Here is a 25582-nt window from a genome sequence, read left to right as displayed (position 1 = left end):
TGTCTACTCCTGGCTCAGAGGTGGGACATAACCACCACAACACAAGAGTCCTTGTGCTTCATATTATATACTTTTTCTTATCAACCTGTTCAGAGATATTATTACATTTCTCTGGACCAGGTGGGACTTGAACCCAGCTCTCCTGGTTCAGAAGTATTGACACTACTTTTGGGAAGGTAATAGCCTAGTAATGTTTTGACTAGGATATTAATCCAGAAATTCAGCTGAAGTTCTGGGGGCTGGAGTCCGAATCCTGCCACCACAAATGATGGAAGTGAATGCAATTTAAAACAAAACAAATCTGGAATTAAGAGTATAATGTTCACCATGAAATCCATTGTCATTTGTCAGAAAAGCCCATCTGGCTCACTATTGACCTACAGGGAATGAAATCTGCCATCCTCAACTGGTCTGGCCTACATGTGAGTCCAGACCTATGGCAATGTGGGTGACTCTCAGCTGCCCTCTGAAATGGTCCAGCAAGCCACTCAGTTCAAGGACAATTAGCAATGGGCAATAAATGCTGGCCAGCCAGCAACATCCATGTCCCACAAGGGAATAAAAGAGATACCAGCACTGCATCACAACAGCTCTCATGTTTCATATTCTATGTTTGTGTTCAGTGGCAGTCTCATAACCCCAAAATCAGATGGCTACTTCAGCTGGGAAACAGGATCAATATAGGCAGAACAGTTCAGCAGTCTGCCAGGAGTTTATAAGTGAACAGGAGCTGCTAAGAAACAAAGGTGTTTTCAACTTAATAAATATAGTCCTTCTCTAATGTTGTATTTTAATGAACAATAAAACAATGTATCACAAGAAAATAAATACAATATAGATATGAGGTTGTTGGCTTCTTCACTGAGCTGACTGGTTATCGTGCAAGTGTTTCGTCACCATGATAGGTAACATCATCAGTGCGGCCACCGATGAAGCGATGTTGTTCTTCTCTACTTGGTATTTATCTGATCCAGTCTGTTAAGTTGGGTTGTGTCATTTCCAGTTCTGTTCTGCAAGGGTTTGTATATGGGGTCTAATTCCACAGGTTTGTTGATTGCATTACGGGTTGAAAACCAGGCCTCTAGGAATTTCCATGCATGTCTGTGGTTGGCTTGAGCTGGGATGGTCACGTTTGCCTAGTTAAATTGATGGCCTTCACTGACCACATGCACTGAGATAACGGAGATTTCATTATGTTGTTTTGCTGCTCGCTGGTGTTTGTGTATCGTGATGGCTAGCTTCTTTTCTGCCTGGCTGACGTAATGTTTTTTGCAGTCATTGCAAGGTATTTTGTAAACTATGTTGGTCCTGCATGTCATGGGTATGGGAGCTTTGGTCCTTGTGAGTGTTTGCTGTAATGTGGTTATGGGTTTGTGTGCTACACAACTGATCTGCTAGAAATCTGTCTAAGTGCTACACAAACCCACAGCCACACTACAACAAATACTCACAATGACCAAAGACCCTAGCGTCTAGGCCCAAAACGTCAGCTTTTGTGCTCCTAAGATGCTGCTTGGCCTGCTGTGTTCATCCAGCCCCGCACTTTGTTAACTTAACATGCAGGATCAATGTAGTTTACGAAACATCTTGCAATGACTGCAACAAATGTTACATTGGCCAGGCCTGAAGGAAACTAGCCATCACGATACACAAACACCAGCTAGTAGCAAAATAGCATGACAAACCTTCCTTCATCTCAGCCCACTCAGTCAATGAAGGCCATCAATTTAACTGGGACAATGTGACCATCCCAGCTCAGGCCAACCACAGACATGCACAGGACTTCCTGGAGGCCTGGTTTTCGACCTGTGATGCAAACAACAAACCTGTGGAATAAGACCACATATACAAACCCATGCAGAACAGAATCAGAATTGACACAACAGAACTTAACAGACCAGATCATATAAATACCAAACAAAGTAGAATAACATCACTTCATCAGAGGCCAGACTGATGATGTTACCTAGCATGGTGATAAAACATCTATATGATAACCAGCCAGCTCGGCGAGCAAGCCAACAATCTCATCCACAACCCGAGTTACAAATCTTTGCTAGAACAATACAGATATTTAACATTCTACACATGTTAATTAATCCCTATCCATAATGAACATTTCTAAACATTATAGGTTCCATGCAATGTTACTATGGTAATACCACTGATGTAACAAAATGATTATACATTTTCTGTCGTCAAATAAATTGTCAACTACCGATTAAACTCATTTAATTTATTGCTTTTGCATACTAATTTACTTTTCACCAATGCCTTTGTTTTGGTACAGTCAGGTTTGAAACCCATGAGTGAGTCACGTCATATACAAGCTGCCAAAATACGGGTGTGCATGAATTGCACTGCAAAGCATCTGCTACTTTAACGCAGGCTATAAATCCATGAATACATTCCAATAAAATTGCTTAATCCCAATAATTTAGGGAAGGTGTTAAATTATTTAAAATAAACATCTTGATTAAAATAGCGGAATTTCTATATTTATTACTACTGGATCATACATCATAATTTCAACCCAAATGTGCCCAGTCCTAAGAAGAAGAACCCACTGATGCATTAGTTATAAGTCAGCTTTCAAAGGAATACAAGCCCAGGGATTTATATTTGTCGATGGCAACTCTGTTCTCACGCCTTGGCAGATTGCCTCCTGTGTTAGGTACACCACGAGCTGTATTAACAATCAACATTTACTCTTTGCACTTAAGGAAATTTCAGTTTAGTCACATTAGCTTTACCTACATCCCAGAACCTGAACTTTCAACAGGCACCCAATCAGCAATTAAATGGCAAGTTATTTACAGTTAGTTATGTTTACTTCCACTCGTTTCAGATAAAGTGTCAACGTTTTGCCCAGCTTTTCAATTGATTTGAATGTTACGTAAGAACATAAGAAATAGGAATAGGAGTAGTCCATCTGGCCCATTGAACCTGCTCCACCATTCAAAGATGGCCATGGCTAATCTTTTAGCAGACTCAGCTCCCCTTACCCACCCACTCACTATGCCCCTTAGTTCCTTTATTGTTCAAGAATCTATCTTTGTCTTTAAAACATTAAACAAGGTGGCCTCTACTGCTTCACTGGGCAGGAAATTCCACAGATTGACAACTCTTTGGGTGAAGAAGTTCCTCCTTCATTCAGTGCTAAATCTACTCCCCCTTATTTTGAGGCTATTCCATTTGTTCTAGTTTCACCTGCCAATGGAAACAACCTCCCAGTTTTTACCTTATCTATTCCCTTCATTGTTTTATATGTTTCTTTAAGACCAACCTACTCACCATTCTTCTAAATTCCAATGAGTATAATAGTTCCAGTCTAGTCAATCTCTCTCAATCCCAGAATCAACCCAGTGAACTTCCTCTGCACCCCCTCCAGTGCCAGTACATCCTTTCTCAAGTAAAGAGACCAAAACTGAACACAGTACTCCAGGAGTGGCCTCTCCAGCACCCTACACAGCTGCAGCATGGCCTCCCCGTTTTTGAACACAATCCCTCTAGCAATGAAGGACATTATTTCATCCAGCCCCTTACTTACCTGCTGTACTGGCAAACCAACTTTTTGTGATTTATGCACACGACCAAGCAGGCCCCTCTGCACAGCAGCATGTTGCAGTTTTTCGCCATTTAAATAATGGCCCATTTTGCTGTTATTCCTACCAAAATGGGTAACCTCATAATTACCACTATTGTCCTCTATCTGCCAGGCTCTTGCCCACTCAGATAGCATAGTGGGAACAGTGGCTCTGAAACCAGTGAGAAACAGTTTGAAGCTGTGATTTGGGATCTTTCAGGATAGATGCATGCTGTGTTTGCGAATACAATGCGCATTCAGCATTGTTTAAACCCTCATGCCAGTTGTATCTCGCAGAATCTTACAATCCACTGTCCTTTTCCACCTTCTTGCTTATTTATAGCAGCATTTCCCAAACTGCTGGTTTTGACTCCCTGGGCAATTGTGAGAGGAGATTGTGTGGTTGCAAGCCCCGAGGCAGCAATATTTGCTGTGGAGCTTGGACTGGATGCTAGGACAGTTTTTTTCTTATTTGAGGTCCTTCATTCCAAATGAACTGCTCTTTGAGGTTTGATTGCTGCTTCATAAAAGCATTTTTATTTTGGATAATCCTTCTCAAAATATAGAAACATAGAAAATAGGAGCAAGAGGAGGACCATCATGCCCAGACTACCATTCAACACCATCATGGCTGATCCTCTGTCTTCTGTATTCATTCACAGGATGATGGCGTCGCTGGCCAGGAAGCAATTGCCCATCCCTAATTGCCCAGAGGGCAGTTAAGAGTGAACCACATTGCTGGGCATCTGGAGTCACATGTAGACCAGACCAGGTAAGGATGCCAGTTTCTTTCCCTAAAGGGCATTAGTGAACCAGATGGGTTTTTCCCAACAATTGACAATGGATTCATGGTCATCATTAGGTTCTTAATTCCAGATATTTTTATTGAATTCAAATTCCATCTGCCATGGCGGGATTCAAACCTGGGTCCCCAGAACATTATTAGGTCACTGGATTAACAGACCAGCGATAATACCACTTGGAAGTGATGGTCTTGGAGGATATCCTGCTCATCCCTCATATCCGTTGACATTTTAGCCTTTGAAAATCTATTTCTTTCTTAAACATACTGAAATAATATGGCTTCCACAGCCTTCTGCAGTACAGAATTTCAACACACAACACCAAAGCAGTCAAAAACCAATGCAACCCCTGACCCCACTAGGCAACTGAAGTCACTCCTTTCTCCACCACAACACCTTTCATACCCACTGCCATCCAGACTTTCACATTGGGGTCATTCAATCTCTGAGACATGAAAATGGAATCACACTGGGAGAAGGTTTTGGGAAGCACTGATTTACACAAACAGAACAGGAGTTTATATCTCCAACACGATGGCCTTCACCAGCTTTCCAGTGATTCACTCACAAATGTTTGAGTCATGCTGTGCCAAAGCAAAGGGGCTGCTGAAGAAGGAGGAAATGAGTGTGTAAATAACTGTAAAAATGCTTTTTACTTGAGGATTTGTGTAGTGACAGTGAATGGATAATTCTGTCATTAAATATGGTTGGTAACACCAAAGTAACTACATTTAGATTGCATAGAATTTAGGTAGAGTCAGAGAGTCATACAGAAATGGACCCTTCAGTACAACTAGTCCATGCCAACCATAATCCCAAACTGAAATAATCCCACCTGCCTGCACTTGGCCAATATCCCTCCAAACATTTTTTATCCATGTACTTATCCAAATGTCTTTTAAATATTGTACCTGTATCCATCACTTTCTCTGGCAGTTCATTCCTCACATGAAACACTAAATATTTGCCCCTCATATGTTTTTATAATCTTTCTCCTCTCACCTTAAAATATGCCCCCTAGTCTTGAATTCTCCAAAACTCCTGGGGAAAAAAACGCCTACAATTCATCTTATCTATGCACCTCATGATTTTGTAAACATCTAAAAGGGCACTCCTTAAGCTCCTGTGCTCCAGTGAAAGCAGTCCAAGCCTATGCAGCCTCTCCTTATAACTCAAACCCTCCATTCCTGGCAACATCCTTGTCTATATGTTCATCGTATATTCAGCAAAATGTATTACTGCTGAAGGAAGCATTGTCCTCCCATTCCTTCTCATACGTACGTATCCTGTGCTGGCCACAAAGAAAAGTGGCATCTTTCGTATGAGATATTAGAGTGAAGTCGGGTCTCCCATGTAAAAGATCCCATGGCATTAATCTAAGGAGATGGTAATGATTTGGAAAAGGAGGTGGTTTTCTCATCAATACTTTAACCCTTAGGCAGAATGATCACAAAGCAGATCACCTAATCATTAGCAAATCTTTCTATGTGGGCCCCTGCTGAGTACAAGTTGGCTCCAAAGTTACAACAGTGAAAGGACATCAAAAACTTCATTGGCTGTCATATGCTTTTTGACAGGTCCTGAGGTCTGGAAAGGTGTTACGTGACTGAGAGTTCTTTCTTTCCTTTCATGCTGTGATTGAGGGAAAAAAAGCTGCCACTGAAGATCTGCAACCAAAACGCATTTTTATCCATAATCAAAAATGAATATATGCATAACAACAGGTGGAAAATGAGCAGAATAGGAGCAAAATGTGGATGTTGGATATGTGAAACAAACACAGAAAACACTGGAGAAACTCAGCAGGTCTGGCAGCATCTATAGAGAGGGAAACAGAATTACTGTTTCAGGTCTGGTATGAATCTTTTTCAGAAATGACTGCAGGTCTGTCCACTCCATCCCATAGAGCAGTGATAGCTTGAACATCAGAATATAAACACTTCCCATTCTACCCAAAAACCAAATGATTTTCAACTACCATGGAGTCATAGAGCATGGAAACAGACCTCTCAATCCAACTTGTACACACTGACTGTGCTCCCAAATTAAACTAGTCCCATTTGAGCCCATTTTAGCCCATATCCCGCTAAGCCCTTCCTCTTCGCGTACATATCTATATGTTTTTAAACGCTGTAACTGTACCTGCATCTACCACTTCCACTGGCAATCCATTCCACATGCACACCATCCTCACTGTGAAAATGTTGCCCTTTAGATCCCCTTTAAATCTTTCCACTCTCATCTTAAAACTATGCCCTGTAGCCTTAAATCCCCAATACTCCCTGACCTTCACTCTTCACCTTATCTGTGTCCCCCATGATTTTAAAACCTCTATAAGGTCACCCCTCAACCTCCTACACTCCAGTGAAAAGAGTTCCAGCCTATTCAGCCTTTCCTTTCTACTCAAACCCTCTAGCCCCAGTAACATTCGGGTACATCTTTTCTGAACCCTCTCCAATTGAATAGCGTCCTTCCTTAACATTTTCCACAATGGCTGTAATATCATTTCTGCTTAAAAGAGATGAGCGAAAATGTCACAAGCAATAATGGCTTTCATGTCATACGGGCCTATTGTCTCATTCCGAATATCCACCATGAAATGTTAATATATAAGAATTTTTCCTTCAGCCAGTTAAGTGTATCAGTGCCTAGGCTGTTAGCACTGACAGTTCCGTTGTTCTCTGACACTGGAGAACTCTCAGCTACCCATTAAGTCCTCAACATGCACAGTGCAAAGCTCTCTTTAAAAACACTTTTCACACAAGGAAATGGCATCATTATATGTCAAATTATATTGCCTGTATGGATTAATCCATATGCATATGTCACATTAATAGGATCGGGTTTAAAAAAAGGTCTCAAATCATTCATCAGTGATAGCTCACAGTGGTCTCCTCTTGGCTCGGTTTAATTCATTTCCTGGTATCGTAAAGCTGTCTAGCAGCACTGCTTATATAACATCTTGCGAACAAGTTTTCTGCTTTCTTACAAAGTTCGCATCAATGTCACGTGTCAGAACATAGATGCTTGAAAAGGTTTGAGAAAATGTCATACATTCAAGTGTATTCACCAAATTGAAAGGTAGTAAAAGCAATGATGAGGCGTGTTTCATTTGCCTTCCTAAAAGTCTGTAACAGACAAAAGAATAAAAGAAATAAAAGCAAGAGGAGGCCGTACACAGGATTACATTGCATATATAGCATAGAAAAAGGCCATTCAACCCAACCTAGCCAAGCAAGTATTTATCCTCTGCTTCAGCATCCTCTTACCTTTTTTCATCAAAATCTCTCAGCCTAATTCTCTATTCCCTTCTCCCTCAAACATGTCTAATCACTCCTTTTTATAATACTTACTTTATCCATTCTCTGGAGTAGCAAGTTCCATCATCTCACCACTCTTTGGGTTAAAATGTTCTTTCTGAATTTCCTGTTTTATTTCTCAGTGATTATCCGATATTGAAGCCTTCTATTTCTGCATTTCCCTATAAGTGAAAATGTTCTCTCTGTCTACCTTACCATAACCTTTCGGAGTTTTGAAGATCTGTGTTAGGTCACCTCTCAGTCTTCTCTGTTCAAGAGAAAAGAGACCTAGTCTGTTCACCCTCTCCTATTAGGTATATTCCCAATTTATGGCTCCTCGAGCTACCCAACAACATCACACCTGATCTTTAATCTCAGAAGCCGAGCACAAAGAGCAATGTGTTAGCCTCACTCAGTCACTGATAAATATTACACATCCATTGTGTTGGCCATTGTCTACAGACCAGGCCACAAGCCATAGGTCAAGATTTTCCTACAGGCATTTTACCCCCTTCTGTCTGTGAACATAGGATGGCAGAAGCAGAAAGAAAGAGAGAAAGATGATCACATCCGGAAAACACACCAAAGCCAGTCAGTTTTTAAAATAGAGAAACAGACACAAAATTGCCTTTCAAGCAGATTCATGAAGAGAACATGGGATGTTACGCAAAAACATGAGCATTGGTGGAAAGAGCATATAGAAAGAAATCTGCCCTGTTCTCTGAAGAGCAAATTGCTTGTTACACAAATGAAAATTTAGAGGCCACTGATTTCCTGCAACTTGGATATTTTAAGGAAGTCAGGCAGGGAGATTTTACAGGGTAGGAAGAGGCTATTCAGCACATCATGTTTGTACTGGCTCCTAAAAGAGCTACCCAGCCAGTGCCACTCTCCAGCCCCATCTCTATAGGTCTCTACATTCATCGGTCTCAAATATATAGCCAGCTCTCTTTTGCTACCTCCCTATGGAATCTGCCTGCGTCACTCTCCCAGGCAGCACATTCCAAGTGCTAACTGTAGTGATTGTAAAGAGGTCAGCCAGGTGAGCATCATAGAATATCATTTCCCTGATTGGGGCTGATAATCTGCTCCAAATCAGGGAGGCCTGTCTGACATATCTCAACAGGAGTGTCAGACATCCTGCTCACTCACAGCTGGCTCTGAGGGAACTGGATCAGTGACAAGGATTCCTCACTTGTAAATAAAGGGTGACTTGGTGATGGGATACCAGCCTCTGTGGAGTTACTTCACTAACAACTCTCTGAGTAAAGAAATTTCTCCTCATCTCACTCCCAGCTCTCTTACTGACAATCTTGAAATGTGACCCCTAGTTAATGACATACCAACAAGTGAAAACACAATGTCTTTCCTTACCCTGTCAAAATTATTCATAAGTTTGAACACCTCAATAAAGTCACCTCTTGATTTTCTCCACCGCAAGGAGAATGAGCCCAATTTCTTGAATCTTGCCTTATGTAAAATCCCTCATTTCTGGTATTGTTGTAAATCCACTTTGAATTGTTTCCAGGGCTTTAGCATCCTTCCTTAACTAAGATGCCCAAAACTGAACACAATACTCCAAGATAATAAAATGCGAGGCTGGATGAACACAGCAGGCCCAGCAGCATCTCAGGAGCACAAAAGCTTTATCTTGGATTCTCCAGCATCTGCAGTTCCCATTATCACAATACTCCAAGTGTGGATTGACCAACAATATGTAGAGGTGTAGCATCACTTTTTGGTTTTTATACTCTATGCCCCTATTTATAAACCCAAGGATCCTATTAGCCTTCTTAGCAAATGTTTCAACTTGCTTGGCCACCTTTGGAAAATTGTGCACTTGAACCCTTAGGTTCTTCTGCTCCTCTATTCCTCTCCAAGTTATACCTTTTTGAGCATGTATTGTCTCTCCATGTTTCTTCCACCAAAATGCATTACCTCACATTTCTCTGCATTGAATTTTATCTGCTAGGTGTGTACCCATTTGGCCAACTTATACATGTCTGAGATTTCTTCTCAAAGATTTTCCTGAATGTTCACTAGACTTTTCTGAGCGGTTACATGGCTAGATGGGATTTCGGAATCAGGAGGCGAATTACTCACTGCAGGATTCCCAGCCTCTGATCAGCTTTTATATTCAATGTAATTGTTAGGTGAGTCAAGTTCAGTTTCTGGATGATGCAAGCAGTTTTACTGTTCTCTGCATGAGCTCGCCTCAATGTTTTCTCCTGCTGTAACTTTTAATGTGATACGTCCAGATCAATGCTCTAGCCCGATACAGGTCAGTTCAATGTCAATTTGAAGGAATTCAATCCTATTCTAAACAGGAAATGCAATATCTTCCTTCATACCTGTCATTATTCTGAATCTTTTTTTCTGAGAGCTCCACTCACCTGAGTCATTCTCAACTACAAGGACTTCCCTGTCTCACCTACTGGGGAGACGTACTAGATTAGCAACCCTTAGATTGATAATCTGTGGACAACCGTTGGATAAATACATCAGAAGCTTCTGTGTCTATTCAGCATGGTGGCCTGAAATGCAGTGAATTAAATACCAGCTCTTCATCTCTGGCCCTTAAATTCAAATCCAGACAATTATATCAGCATTAAAATCTTCTTTATTGGCTGGCTACGACAATACCTCATGAGCTTGATGTAATCAACAGCGCGACTAAGCAGCCCTTGCTCAGCAATAACCATCCTCATTAACACTCAGTTCAGGATCTACCAAAGCCACTCATTCCTGACCTCTCAAGCATAGACAAAAGTGCTCAGCTCTGGAGGGGAGGTGAGAGGGACTCTCTTTGACTTCAAGGCCATGTTTAGCTGAGTGCGGTAGCAAAGATACATCGCAAAACTGGAGTCAACAGAAAAATCAGGGGGAAAACTCCCTGAAATGGAGTCATTTAATACAGAGGAAGATGATTGTGGTTGTTGGAGGTTGGTCATCTCAGCTCCAGGACATCTTTACAGGAGTTCCTCAGAGTAGCGTCCTCAGCCCAACCATCTTCAGCTGCTTCAATGACCTTCCCCCATCATTAGGTCAAAAGTGGGGACATTCACCGACGATTACACAATGTTCAGCACCATTTGTGACTCCTCAGATACTGAAGCAGTCCATGTTCAATTGCAACAAATTCTGGAGAATATCCAGGCTTGGGCTGACATGTGGCAAGTAACATTTATGAGCCAGACAATGATGATCTCCAACAAGAGAGAATCTAACCGTAGCTCCTTAATATTCGATAGCATTACCTTTACTTTAGCCTCAATATCAACATCCTTCGTACTACTATTTACCAAAAGCTGAACTAGCCTAGAGGGTAGGAATCCTGCAGTGAGTAACTCAACTCCTGACTCCCAAAATCCAACCACTGATAAACGTAACTAAACTGAGATGGAGTAAGCGCTGAAATAGTTCTATCTCTGAATCTTATGAACATAAAGTCCACAAAATTAGTTTTCCAGAAGCACCCACACTTTTCAAAGTTCTTTTGGAAGTTGGCATACTTTCTTATGCAATTAATTCAACCAGCTGCAGCTCAATGTTGAAACACTGATGAGGCTCAGGCTGTACAATCCACCCGCTAACAGATGATCCTTTCCAAACAGCCTTGCTCTCTGATACTTCCTGACAAATCCCTGAATGGATATTGTTACAATTTATTCTCTTTTAACAGACGGTTCATTTATGATGCAATGTCAAGGGCAATTTCTAAAGGGCATTTTCTTCTCTGTCAAAATACAACCAAGAGTGAGAGAGGGAATGGAAGGAAGAGAGACAGAGAAAGAGAGAAAGAAAGGCAGAAAGAAAAAAGAGGAAGAAAGAAAAACAGAGAGAAAGAGGGAGATGAAGAAAGAAAAACAGTCAGAAAGACTGACTAGGGGGCATACATTTAAGGTGAGGGGGAAAGTTCAAAGGAGATGTAAGGGGCAAGTTTTTCTTTAACAAAGACAGTGGCATGTGCCTAGAAGGTGCTGCCAGGGATGGTGGTGGAGAAGGTACAATGGGCTTATTTAAGGGACTTTTAGGCATGAATATGCAAAGAATAGAGTAATATGGACCAAGGGCAGGCAGAAGGGATTAGTTTCATTTGGCATCATTTTCAGCACAACATTGTGGGCTGAAGGGCTCTTTCCTGATCTGTACAGTTTGATGTTCTACATTCTAAAGAAAGAAAGAAAGAAAACAAACAAATAAACAGAGAAAGAGATAGAGATAGACGAGAGAAAGCAAGAAAGACAGCAAGGAAGAGGGAAAGAGAAAGAAAAAGAGAGCAAGAAAGAGAGAAAGACAGAAAGATAGAGAGAAACAAAGTGTAAAGAGAAAAAGAGAATGAGAGAAAGAGATAGAGAGGGAGAGAAGGAAAGAGAGAGAGAAAGAGGGAGAGAGGCAAACTGAGAAGGAGGAAGAGAGAAAGAAAGAGAAAGAGAAAGAGAGAAAGAAGGAGAGAAAGAGAATGAGAGGAAGACAGAGAGAAAGAGAGAGTGAAAGAGAGAAATAAAGTGAGAAACAAAGAAATAGAGGAAGAGAGAGCGAGAAAGATAGAGTGAGAGAAGGAGAGATAGAGAAAGAGAGAGAGGAAGAAAGACTGAAAAAAAGAGAGAAATAAAGAGGAAAGCAAAGAGAGAAAGAAAGAAAGGAATCAAATATTGGAGCCAAATTTTCTAAGATATCTCACTGAATCCATCCAGTGTGTAACTCCAGACCCGAAACTGACTGTAGTTACTCTTAAGTTCCCCGTCAACCCCTCAAAAATTTTAGGACAACTCAGAATTCGCAACAAATGAGAGTTTTGACTGTGGTACCCACCACCATGACTGGAACTAAAACAGCTCTCTCCCACCCACAGCCTCCAACCTCATCATTCCCCAACCCTGCACCGCCCACTTCTATCTCCTTCCGAAACTTCACAAACCTGCCTGCCCTGGTCAACCCATTGCCTCCGCCTGCTCCTGCCCCACCGAACTCATCTCCACCCATCTGGACTCCATTTTCTCCACATTAGTCCAGGAACTCCCTATCTACGTCTGTGACACCACCCATGCCCTCCACCTCCTCCAGAACTTCCAATTCCCCGGACCCCAACACCTCATTTTTACTTTGGACATCCAGTCCCTATACACCTGCATTCCCCATAGAGAGGGCCTAAGGCCCTCCACTTTTTCATGTCCCGCAGGTCCGACCAGTCCCCCTCCTCTGACACCCTCATCTGCATAGCCGAACTCATCCTCACCCTCAACAACTTCTCTTTCAATTCCTTCCACTTCCTACAGACAAAGAGGGTGGCCATGGGTACCCGCATGGGCCCAAGCTATGCCTGCCTCTTTGTAGGTTACGTGGAACAATCCCTCTTCCAAAGCTACACTGGCCCTAAACCCCACCTCTTCCTCCGTTACATTGATGACTGTATCAGCGCCGCCTCATGCTCCCACGAGGAGCTAAAACAGTCCATCCACTTCATCAACACCTTCCAACCAAACCTTAAGTTCACCTGGACCATCTCTAATACTCTCTCTCCTTCCTGGACCTCTCTGTTTCCATCTCCAGCAACCACCTAGAAACTGATATCCATTTCAAGGCCACCGACTCCCACAGCTACCTAGAATATATCTCCTCCCACCCACCTTCCTGCAAAAATGCCATCCCCTATTCCCAATTCCTTTGCCTCTGTCGCACCTGCTCCCAGGATGAGGCATTCCATTCCCGTACATCTCAAATGTCCTCGTTTTTCAAAGACTGCAACTTGCCCCCCCAATGGTCAAAACGCCTTCAACCATATCTCCCGCATTTCCCGCAACTCATCCCTCATACCCGCACCCCGCAACACAAAAACCCCAAAAAAAATTCCCCTCATCCTCATGTGCCACCCCACCACCCTCCAGATCCAACGCATCATCCTCCGACACTTCCGCCATCTGCAATCCGACCCCACCACCAAAGACACTTTTCCCTCCCCACCCTTATCTGCCTTCCGGAGGGACCACTCTCTCCGTGACTCCCTTGTCCACTCCACACTCCCCACCAGCCACACCATACCAAATGCTATACCTGCCCCTATACCTCCCCCCTCACCCCCATCCCAGACCCCAAGAAGACTTTCCACATCAAGCAGATGTTCACCTGCACATCTGCTAATGTGGTATACTGCATCTGCTGTTCCTCTACATCGGGTAAACCAAGCGGAGGCTTGGGGACCGCTTTGCAGAACACCTACGCGCAGTTTGCACTAAACAACTGCACTTCCCAGTCGCGAATCATTTTAACTCCCCCTCCCATTCCACAGATGACATGTCTATCCTGGGCATCCTGCAGTGCCACAATGATGCCACCCGAAGTTTGCAGGAACAGCAACTCATATTCAGCTTGGGAACCCTGCAGCCCAGTGGTATCAATGTGGACTTCACCAGCTTCAAAGCCTCCCCTCTCCCCACCACATCCCAAAACCAGACCAGCTTGTCCCCGCCTCCTTAAACTGTCCTACCCCTCTTCCCCTCAAGCCCCACCCCCATCTCCTACCTACTAACCTCATCCCACCCCCTTGACCTGCCCGTCCTGCCTGTACTGACCTATCTCCTCCCTACCTCCCCACCTACACTCACCTTTACTAGCTCCATCCCCCCTCTTTGACCGGTCTGTCTCCTCTCCACCTATCTTCTGCTCGATCTGCCTCCACCTCTCTCCCTATTTATTTCAGAACCTCCTCCCCCTCCCCCATTTCTGAAGAAGGGTCTAGGCCCGAAACATCAGCCTTCCTGCTCCTCTGATGATGCTTGCCCTGCTGTGTTTATCCAGCTCTACACCTGGTTATCTCAGATTCTCCAGCATCTGCAGTTCCTACTATCTCTGTCTTCAGTACACACTAGTTCGTTGCAAATGATTTATTTTTCTCAGTTGTATCTAAAATTATTTTGTTTCGTTTGAAGAGTCATGGAATAGGATGGTTCGTGGACAACTCACTGCTTGTGCATTTTGAAAGCAATCTCCTGCCCAGAGCTGAACTTAGAAACCTATGTAGAAGTAACTACTGACAATGCGTATTGAAGGTACCTCTGGAGTAGTACTTCAAACAAACAATGGCAACAGTTGAAGGGAACGCAGACTCAAACTGAGGAAATGTATAATTGAGGCAGGAGCTTCATATTCAGAACCAATAGAGTGGACTTTAGGGTAGGTTAGAGGTTGTGTGAATATTTCAATATATGGCCTAAGAGAGATCACAAGGGAGATCTACCAGAACCATGGCAGGGATGAATATGTGAGGGGACCAGAAATAGTAGGATTGATCTTTTTTAGAAGGGAAAAGAATTCAAAAGGCTCACAACCCTCTCAATGAAAAGAAGAATGCAGTCACTACAGATTCGATTCAATGATTTCTAGATTTGAGGCTATAAACTGTAGATACCTGTCAATGATTTCTTCTATAATATGCTGAGTACAAAGAAACAAAGAAACCTACAGCACAGGAACAGGCCCTTCGGCCCTCCAAGTCTGCGCCGATCAAGATCCTCTGTCTAACCCGTTATCTACTTTCTAATGGTCTGTGTCCATTTGCTCCCTGCCCATCCATGTACCTGTCCAAATATATCTTAAAAGACACTAACGTGTCTGCGTCTACCATCTCCGCTGGCAACGCATTCCAGGCACCTACCACCCTCTGTGTAAAGAACTTTCCATGCATATCTCCCTTAAACTTTCCTCCTCTCACTTTGAACTCATGACCCCTAGTAATTGAGTCCCCCACTCTGGGAAAAAGTTTTTTGCTATCCACCCTGTCTATACCCCTCATGATTTTGTAGACCTCAATCAGGTCCCCCCTCAATCTCTGTCTTTCTATTGAAAATAATCCTAATCTATTCAACCTCTCTTCATAGCTAGCACTCTCCATACCAGGCAACATCCTGGTGAACCTCCTCTGCACCCTCTCCAAAGCATCCACATCCTTTTGGTAATGCGGCGACCAGAACTGTACACAGTACTCCAAATGTGGCCGAACCAAAGTCGTATACAACTGCAACATGACCTGCCAACTCTTGTACTCAATACCCCGCCCAATGAAGGAAAGCATACCATATGCCTTCTTGACCACCCTATTGACCTGTGTTGTCACCTTCAGGGAACAATGGACCTGAACACCCAGATCTCTCTGTTCATCAATTTTCCCTAGGACTTTTCCATTTACTGTATAGTTCGCCCTTGAATTTGATCTTCCAAAATGCATCACCTCGCATTTGCCCAGATTGAACTCCATCTGCCATTTATCTGCCCAACTCTACAGTTAGATTGTACCAAGATAAGGAAATATTACATATTCCCAGCGTTTCTGATGGATCGCAATTAATCTGTTATAGTGGCATCAAGATGATAGATTGCCTTGGGAAGGTCTGAAGAAGAGTCACATCCAACGTGAAACGTTAACTGTGTTTCTCAATATACAGATGCTGCCCGGCCTGCTGAGTTTCTCTGTGTTTATTTCAGATTTCTGGCATCTGCAGCGCTTTGCTTCTTTCACCCTGGGATGTTTATTGTGTACAGGCTTGATGAAAACACTTATAGTGGCATGACACTGGTTGCACTGCTAGCTTTGCTTATTAACCAGAGGTGAATGAAACAGAAACATTTGTGCTCACACTGTTTGAATGTAATCTAACAGGAATGGTACATTGCCTTGTCAGAAGTTGACAGCAGATTGAATTGAATATGTCCTTGAATTGAAATCAACAGATGATGGCCACTGAAGATTGACTGTGATTGGATGCAACAAATCATTTCATGGCATTTGAAGGAGTGTTTCTATTTAACCATCTCACTCACAGCTCTATGCGTCTCCACAGATGGCCTTCTCACAGTCATGATTTTTGTACTTCTTGGAAAACAGTACAAGGCATCAATTGCAGATAATGAAAGTAAGCTCTTGTAATAATCTCAGAATATGGTATGTGCTTTACAGCCAATACAGCACTTTTGAGATGTGGTCACTGTTGCAATATATGAAAATGACTGTCAGCTTATGTTTGGCAAGATTCCAGAAACAGCAATCTGATTTACTTATGTTATTAGCTCCCAGATAATCGGGTTTACATGGTGTGGCTGCAGGTTTAATGTTGACCAATTGGACAGACAGACAGAACTTATTTTCCTTTGTGCGTATAGTTCAAAGGCATCTTCTAGCTCCAACTGAGCAGGAAGATGTTGGGTTGATTGTACTTTTGACAGTGCAGCACTCCTTCTGTAACTCATCGAAGTTTCAGCCAACATGACATGCCAAGTCCATCTGGCTGAAGCTCAAACATGTGGCCACTGCACTATGGTTGACACCACTACATCAACCAGAACATTAAGTACAAGCCAGAAAGAACAGTGATCAAAATGGATGGGGATCTTTAAATTTGCAATCTGTTCTGTTTGCCAAAAATCAAGGGGAAATTTAAAACAATACCAAGAGGAGCCACAGTCTGATGCAGTCTTGCTTTGACGAAAAAAAGAAGACCTGGGATTTTAGGATCAAGGCATCTCCTTAGAGATTGTTTTCATATTCAATGTGAGAATGTGAGCATCACCTGCAGATGGCAGCATTTTATTCTCATCCCTAATTGCCCTAGAGAGGGTAGAGGTGCTTAAACAATCCGCAGAATGGATTATGCTACATGGAAACTCTACAGTTTTGACCCAGAGATTGTGAAGGGCCAGCAATATAATTCCAAAGCAGGGTGGTGTGTGGCCTGGAGCAGAAGGCAAAGGTGGTAGAGCTCTCACAGTCTTATAAAGGTTTATTAAATAATAAAAAAATTGGGAATGGTACACCCAGCCAATCACCAGAAAGAACTATAGAAATTCCATAATTAAATTTGGGTATCACAGCTGAAGAATAATGTTAGGAAGAGAATTATGTTTGCTGACCAGAATCAGAGCTAAACAAATATAATTATTGTCACTAATGATTGATAATTCTGCCTGTTTATCATTCCATTTATCTGGACTGCAGCAGTTCAAGGCAGCAGCTCACCACCTTCTCAAGGCCAATAAACACTTTTCTAGACATCCATGCCTACATCTTGTGCACAAATACACAAAATGCATGCAGAATTTTAACATTCGTAAAAGGAACATTGTGAGGATTCTGGTCTTGCAATCTTCAGGCAATTCTTTACTCAAAAAAACTGTGTTAGACGTGGTTTTATTAAAGAAAGCACACAAGCACCATGTTCTCAGAGAATCAAGTCTACGCTTACATCAGATGGGTTTACTTTGGGTTTTGATGTATTTGTACTGCATTTTCATTTTTATAGCTGTGGCCAGTGATGAAGCAGTCAGCTTACAGAGGATGACTGCGAATCTTATGTGTCATCCTGCACTTCCCAGCAATTTTTAAGACCTTGAAGTGTTACATCAAAGGCAGAGAAGGACTGATTGCCACACAAATTGCGTGTTACCTAGGAAATTTGAATAAGGTTAGCACTTGGATTGCACAGAAATGCACCAATTTTCCTTATGCACTATTAAGCCTTGCCTTTTTACAGTGCTCAGATCTTTGGCTTTAAAGCATCTGTGTCATTTTGATAATTAAAGCGTAGAGGGAAGTACAAAAAGAGGCATAAACCACTGCAGGACCACACTGAGCAAAGTTTATGCTTAAAGACAGCAAAAAAAAAGCAAACAGAATTGTATTAAATACAAGCAACAATGTGGCAAGGACCCATTATGCTGTTCTTTTAATGATGGTCCGACGATAAATGTTAACCCGGGGCACCGGGGATAAATCTCTTGCTCTTCATCAAAATAATGATCCTTTACATCCACCTGAGAGGGCAGGTGGAGATTCAGTTTAATGTCTCATCCCACGTTGGACAAGAAAGATCATCCTTCCTCACTCTTCTGCTTTTCCACCCAGTCTTCTGTCCTGCAGGCAATCCACCAACAGGACAGCACAACTGTTCTCTCGGACCATGTGCTGAGTTACAGATAAGAAGCATTTTATTTTGTGCCTCAGTGATGATGAGTGACTTGGGTGTAATGTTTAATTAGCCTTGTAAAGTTGTACTCTGCAGCACACAGATAGATTCCAACAATGATTATGAATTATGAGTACAAGGAGCTCATACCTCCCACACATTAGAGAAAGTCTCGAACTACTTCGATGCTTTCCATGAGAGAGAGAGAAAGAGAGAGAAAGGGAGACTCTAAAAGGTGGAGATAATGGGAACTGCAGATGCTGGAGATTCCAAGATAATAAAATGTGAGGCTGGATGAACACAGCAGGCCAAGCAGCATCTCAGGAGCACAAAAGCTGACGTTTCGGGCCTAGACCCTTCATCAGAGAGGGGGATGGGGGGAGGGAACTGGAATAAATAGGGAGAGAGGGGGAGGCGGACCGAAGATGGAGAGTAAAGAAGATAGGTGGAGAGGGTGTAGGTGGGGAGGTAGGGAGGGGATAGGTCAGTCCAGGGAAGACGGACAGGTCAAGGAGGTGGGATGAGGTTAGTAGGTAGCTGGGGGTGCGGCTTGGGGTGGGAGGAAGGGATGGGTGAGAGGAAGAACCGGTTAGGGAGGCAGAGACAGGTTGGACTGGTTTTGGGATGCAGTGGGTGGGGGGGAAGAGCTGGGCTGGTTGTGTGGTGCAGTGGGGGGAGGGGATGAACTGGGCTGGTTTAGGGATGCAGTGGGGGAAGGGGAGATTTTGAAACTGGTGAAGTCCACATTGATACCATATGGCTGCAGGGTTCCCAGGCGGAATATGAGTTGCTGTTCCTGCAACCTTCGGGTGGCATCATTGTGGCAGTGCAGGAGGCCCATGATGGACATGTCATCAAGAGAATGGGAGGGGGAGTGGAAATGGTTTGCGACTGGGAGGTGCAGTTGTTTGTTGCGAACTGAGCGGAGGTGTTCTGCAAAGCGGTCCCCAAGCCTCCGCTTGGTTTCCCCAATGTAGAGAAAGCCGCACCGGGTACAGTGGATGCAGTATACCACATTGGCAGATGTGCAGGTGAACCTCTGCTTAATGTGGAATGTCGTCTTGGGGCCTGGGATGGGGGTGAGGGAGGAGGTGTGGGGACAAGTGTAGCATTTCCTGCGGTTGCAGGGGAAGGTGCCGGGTGTGGTGGGGCTGGAGGGCAGTGTGGAGCGAACAAGGGAGTCACGGAGAGAGTGGTCTCTCCGGAAAGCAGACAGGGGTGGGGATGGAAAAATGTCTTGGGTGGTGGGGTCGGATTGTAAATGGCGGAAGTGTCGGAGGATAATGCGTTGTATCCGGAGGTTGGTAGGGTGGTGTGTGAGAACGAGGGGGATCCTCTTGGGGCGGTTGTGGCGGGGGCGGGGTGTGAGGGATGTGTCGCGGGAAATGCGGGAGACGCGGTCAAGGGCGTTCTCAATCACCGTGGGGGGGAAGTTGCGGTCCTTAAAGAACTTGGACATCTGGGATGTGCGGGAGTGGAATGTCTTATCGTGGGAGCTGATGCGGCGGAGGCGGAGGAATTGGGAATAGGGGATGGAATTTTTGCAGGAGGGTGGGTGGGAGGAGGTGTATTCTAGGTAGCTGTGGGAGTCGGTGGGCTTGAAATGGACATCAGTTACAAGCTGGTTGCCTGAGATGGAGACTGAGAGGTCCAGGAAGGTGAGGGATGTGCTGGAGATGGCCCAGGTGAACTGAAGGTTGGGGTGGAAGGTGTTGGTGAAGTGGATGAACTGTTCGAGCTCCTCTGGGGAGCAAGAGGCGGCGCCGATACAGTCATCAATGTACCGGAGGAAGAGGTGGGGTTTGGGGCCTGTGTAGGTGCGGAAGATGGACTGTTCCACGTAACCTACAAAGAGGCAGGCATAGCTGGGGCCCATGCGGGTGCCCATGGCCACCCCCTTAGTCTGTAGGAAGTGGGAGGAGTCAAAAGAGAAGTTGTTGAGTGTGAGGACGAGTTGCGCTAGGCGGATGAGAGTGTCGGTGGAGGGGGCCTGGTCGGGCCTGCGGGACAGGAAGAAGCGGAGGGCCTTGAGGCCATCTCCATGCGGAATGCACGACATTCCACATTAAGCAGAGGTTCACCTGCACATCTGCCAATGTGGTATACTGCATCCACTGTACCCGGTGTGGCTTTCTCTACATTGGGGAAACCAAGCGGAGGCTTGGGGACCGCTTTGCAGAACACCTCCGCTCAGTTCGCAACAAACAACTGCACCTCCCAGTCGCAAACCATTTCCACTCCCCCTCCCATTCTCTTGATGACATGTCCATCATGGGCCTCCTGCACTGCCACAATGATGCCACCCGAAGGTTGCAGGAACAGCAACTCATATTCCGCCTGGGAACCCTGCAGCCATATGGTATCAATGTGGACTTCACCAGTTTCAAAATCTCCCCTTCCCCCACTGCATCCCTAAACCAGCCCAGTTCATCCCCTCCCCCCACTGCACCACACAACCAGCCCAGCTCTTCCCCCCCACCCACTGCATCCCAAAACCAGTCCAACCTGTCTCTGCCTCCCTAACCGGTTCTTCCTCTCACCCATCCCTTCCTCCCACCCCAAGCCGCACCCCCAGCTACCTACTAACCTCATCCCACCTCCTTGACCTGTCCGTCTTCCCTGGACTGACCTATCCCCTCCCTACCTCCCCACCTACACCCTCTCCACCTATCTTCTTTACTCTCCATCTTCGGTCCGCCTCCCCCTCTCTCCCTATTTATTCCAGTTCCCTCCCCCCATCCCCCTCTCTGATGAAGGGTCTAGGCCCGAAACGTCAGCTTTTGTGCTCCTGAGATGCTGCTTGGCCTGCTGTGTTCATCCAGCCTCACATTTTATTATCTCTAAAAGGTGGAGTTGGCAACGAATGAGTCTCACTTTCATAACCTCCAGGCAGAACTGTAATTACCTGTTACACAATCTGAAATGTAGCAAAAGGAGACATCTGAAAATTACCTGGCCTCTCCCAGACCTCTCATATTCCCAGATATTCCTGGTTTAAGTGGCACCATTTTAAGTTGGCACAACATCGAGGGCCGAAGGGCCTGTACTGTGCTGTAATGTTCTATGTTCTATGTTCATTTTTCAATCAATGATGCAAGCCACTTGTTTCAGTCATGTCATGATTGAGGAATGGTATCACTGTATCATTACCAAATACCTCATCTTTACTGATGACTGAGTTCATTGTCGGCCATATACTGCAAAAGGACTTGGCACTTCGTCCGTTAAACTGTATCAGTATGCTCCCATGTAATTATAAAAGTTCCTCAAGCATAGCAATGGAAAATATTAAGGGTGGAGAGCCAGCATTTTTCTGGTACTGCACATATGCCCATTTTGGCAGGGGTAGATCAGCACTGTTCTTGGGTTTATACCATAGCACCATTCTGGCCCTTCTTTCACCATCCCTTCTTACTTCAGTTTTGTGCAAAATTTCTCAACATATCAGGAGACATCATTAAGCCAGGTCATCCTGCCCCAACTGTGAACAGACAGTGCCAGTGGAAGGTAGAACATGTATGTGATGGTACTGTGATGGTACTATGGCTTTAAGGGGTTTTTTTTGTCATTTTTGTTGTGCAGAAAGGTTGAGACAGAGGTACCAAGCAATCTGCTCGAAGTCCCTAAAGTAAACAGCATGTAAAGCCTTCAGGTTTTTTTTAAAAGTTGGAACAATAGAAGCAGCCTGAATGGGTGGGGTCAAGCTCCCACTGAACCAGGATTCAGAGCTAGTAGGAACTGCAGATGCTGGAGAATCTGAGATGACAAGGTATAGAGCTGGATGAACACAGCAGGCCAAACAGCATCAGAGGAGCAGGAAAGCTTGACGTGGCCTAGACCCTTCTTCAGACATGAACCAGGCTGGTTAGATTTTTTTTTAACTTTTCAGTAGCAGCAGCAGCAGCTGGATGTGGAAGCTATTTTCTTCCTCTCAAAATTACAGCTAAAAGCTGGGGATCTCTTCCTGCTGCTGAATTGCATGTAAGACAATCTATTTTAGTAAATTTGCCTTTGCCAAGGATGTGTTTCTGAGATATGTTTATGGGATGTTACTTTACTATATTTGGAACAGTTCACTAGTGGTAGTTAATATATATGTTTGGGCAGAAGTATCTAAACAGTTACCATTATACATTGAGGCTGTGTTGTTAAGTATATTCAGTCTGAAAGAGACTCATTTTTAATCAGGAAAGGAATCAGGGATTATAGGGAAAAGGCAGAAAATTGCAATTGAAGATTATCAGATCTTTGATACCATTGAACAGTACATCAGAGTTGATGGGCTGAATAAGGACATAAAGACATAGGAACTCGGAGCAAGAGAAGGAAATTCAGCCACTTGAGCCTGCTCCATCATTTAGTACAATTAAGGCCGATCTCATCTCAGCTTCAACTCCTCTCTGGCCTATTTCGGTTCCTGTCTCTCAATATCTTACGTTTGGAAGTACAGTCTCTCTGTAAATGGAGCAGCAAAGGAAGAATGTATTGGAACAACACAGGCAGAGGTGAAAGAGAGTCTTCATGCGAATGGGCAGGTGGAAAGACAGAGCAATTTGAATGACAATGTTACCTGTACCACTGAGAAAAGCCAAGCCAAATACAACTCTTCCTCTGAAGCACAGCAAAGGAGGATGCAAGAGAAAGGGGACGAGAGGATCAGAGAAGGAGCAGGCTTTAAGGAGCTCAATCCAGTATTTAGGGTCTGAACAGTTGAAGGCGGTCATTCTCACGATGCAAGGGAACAGGCATGAGGCAGCGTTAAAGGAGCAAACAATGGTCAATTTATTGAAGGGTTGCAGGAGGAAGAGATGATAGAGTGAACTTACAGCTAGTCTTTCACAGTGTGCATTCCTCATTATATGCAGAAGCTACATGCAAAATCCCTGTTAAATACCATACATTTGACATTGTACAACAATAGTTTCTTACTCTCGTCCGTCAGACTGGGAATCACTATAAGATACTATGGAAGCATCTCAGCTGAACAGCTGAAAATTCTACCACTGGTGTGAAATATTGTATCTGATGCTACATATTGTGCAGGGGGATCCATTTCGGCCACGGAGCCCCACCAGCCCATTTCCCCACCAGCCTCAGGCAGAACTCCATGCCTCAGTGAGGTGTGGGTGAATCCGCAGTAAAACTAAAACGTCAAAGCAAACAAATCAAAGCAAATTGCAGTTTTGTCCCCCTCCCTGAATCTTGCAGAAGAGTACTTGTGAAGAAACACCACAGGCAAAACATTACTAAATGGTTCCTTCCGTCCAAGAGATAAAATATTTACTCAATTCCACCAGAGCAGTTTTATTAGCTTGCAGAGATTGTTCCACACAATCAATGAGCTGATTTCTGGAAGGGCACCCTGCATCGGATAAATAAATATGAAGGAGCCAGTCACACGTATATGTGTCATCATCTGTATTCCCGTTGCAATAATTTATCACTTCACAAGATAATGAAAATCTCTTTCACTGCTACAAGTTGACTAACAATATAAACAGGAGCCTGCGAAACATTCCACCCATAGTTCACGGTTTATTGTTTCAATCTTTCGCTGATAGGAAAACTGATCCACAGTTGCCAGTGTCATTCTGTCAATCCACAGCAAGTGTCCAAAATTCACAGCTTGCTCATGTCAGTCTGTAATCAAACTTCCTAAAATGATCATGTTAGCCTCATGTCTAAATATCTAACCAATCAGAAACCTTAGTGTAACACTCCATTAAACAAAATGAATAGCAATGAACAAATGGAGCAACTAGTTTTCAAATCTCTCCCAATATCAGTCAAGTGTGTCTTCATATACATTAAATTGGGAACAACTTGCCTGATAGTAGCATAACGCGTTATTCTTAAAGTTTAAAGCTTCCCTGTACATCGTTCATCACAGGACTTAAAATCCACTTGAAGCAAATGAATTAAGTTACAATCAAATTAGTAAAAGGATTTAATACAACAATATGAAATATTGTACAATAATATTTTCCAACATAACTTCCACAGGGACTTCCACAATGCTTAAAATATTGATTTAGTGCTTTCTAATTTGACCGTTTGTTCCTATTTTTGTTTTGCCCACACGAGTTGGCCATTTGTTATATCCTCAACAATGAAATGACTTTGGCAGTGCAAATTCACAAAATGTACTTCTATGGAGGGCAAGTCTATCAAAATGATGCCACACCACCCACTCTATAAAGCCTCATATTTACCTACTGTACTTCATAGTATCGTACTTTGGATGCTGTGCATACATTATACCCATGAATCGATGCACAATTTGGTTTGATCCTTTCATTAGACATACAGATCCACCTACCTGAATGTTGTCAAATGATGTTTTATTTGTGACGTCATACAGCAGCAGAAGAGCTGTAAAAGGAAGGAAATAGTTTATAAAATTAAGTCACAAATCAGTTGTGAGGTTAAGTTCAGGCCATACAAAAAATGTTTTGAATAGCTGACTTGTATGACTAATACACTGAAATGAAACAAAATTGATGCAGATAAAAGTACTGACCCAGATTCTGCAGTGGTAATTATAATGACCCCTTCAGTGAGACACCCCAGTCTCTTTGGAAAATCAACTAAATGAATAGACCTTCACCTTGATGCTATTGGGTTCACCATGAAATCCCTTGAATAAATCACATCTTTGTTGTAAGAAATGCAGCTGGACTTTTAACAGTGCTTGTTATCACTTATAAATACCTTCTTTGGATCTGAAAATTGGTTTTTTAATTGATTTTTACATTGGTGGAATTTCAAAATTCTCCATAAAGATAAAAAAAACCCACACCATGTTTTTAAGAAAATATATTTTTATCGTTTCTTTAGCATCTCTTATTCCAATGATAAACATTTGGTTCACTATTTGAAATTTCAAAGGAAAGTAATTCAATGCTTTTAACTTCCATATTTGCTGAATAAATGCATATT

At 43.4% G+C, this 25582-nt stretch overlaps 1 protein-coding gene across 1 annotated transcript in view; it reads right to left on the bottom strand.

Moving 5' to 3' along the window:
• Positions 1-25582, bottom strand: part of LOC125462590 (ras-related protein Rab-26-like) — a 352335-nt gene that overhangs the window by 109704 nt on the left and 217049 nt on the right. The window contains exon 5 of the mRNA XM_048552777.2: positions 24963-25015. Coding sequence (XP_048408734.1) covers positions 24963-25015 — 53 coding nt within the window. The remainder of the gene's footprint in view (positions 1-24962; positions 25016-25582) is intronic.

Source organism: Stegostoma tigrinum, chromosome 23, assembly GCF_030684315.1.
Source record: "Stegostoma tigrinum isolate sSteTig4 chromosome 23, sSteTig4.hap1, whole genome shotgun sequence".
Taxonomy (NCBI): domain Eukaryota; kingdom Metazoa; phylum Chordata; class Chondrichthyes; order Orectolobiformes; family Stegostomatidae; genus Stegostoma; species Stegostoma tigrinum.
Note: the sequence above shows the minus strand (reverse complement) of the source record. Positions and strands in the feature narration are given on the sequence as shown.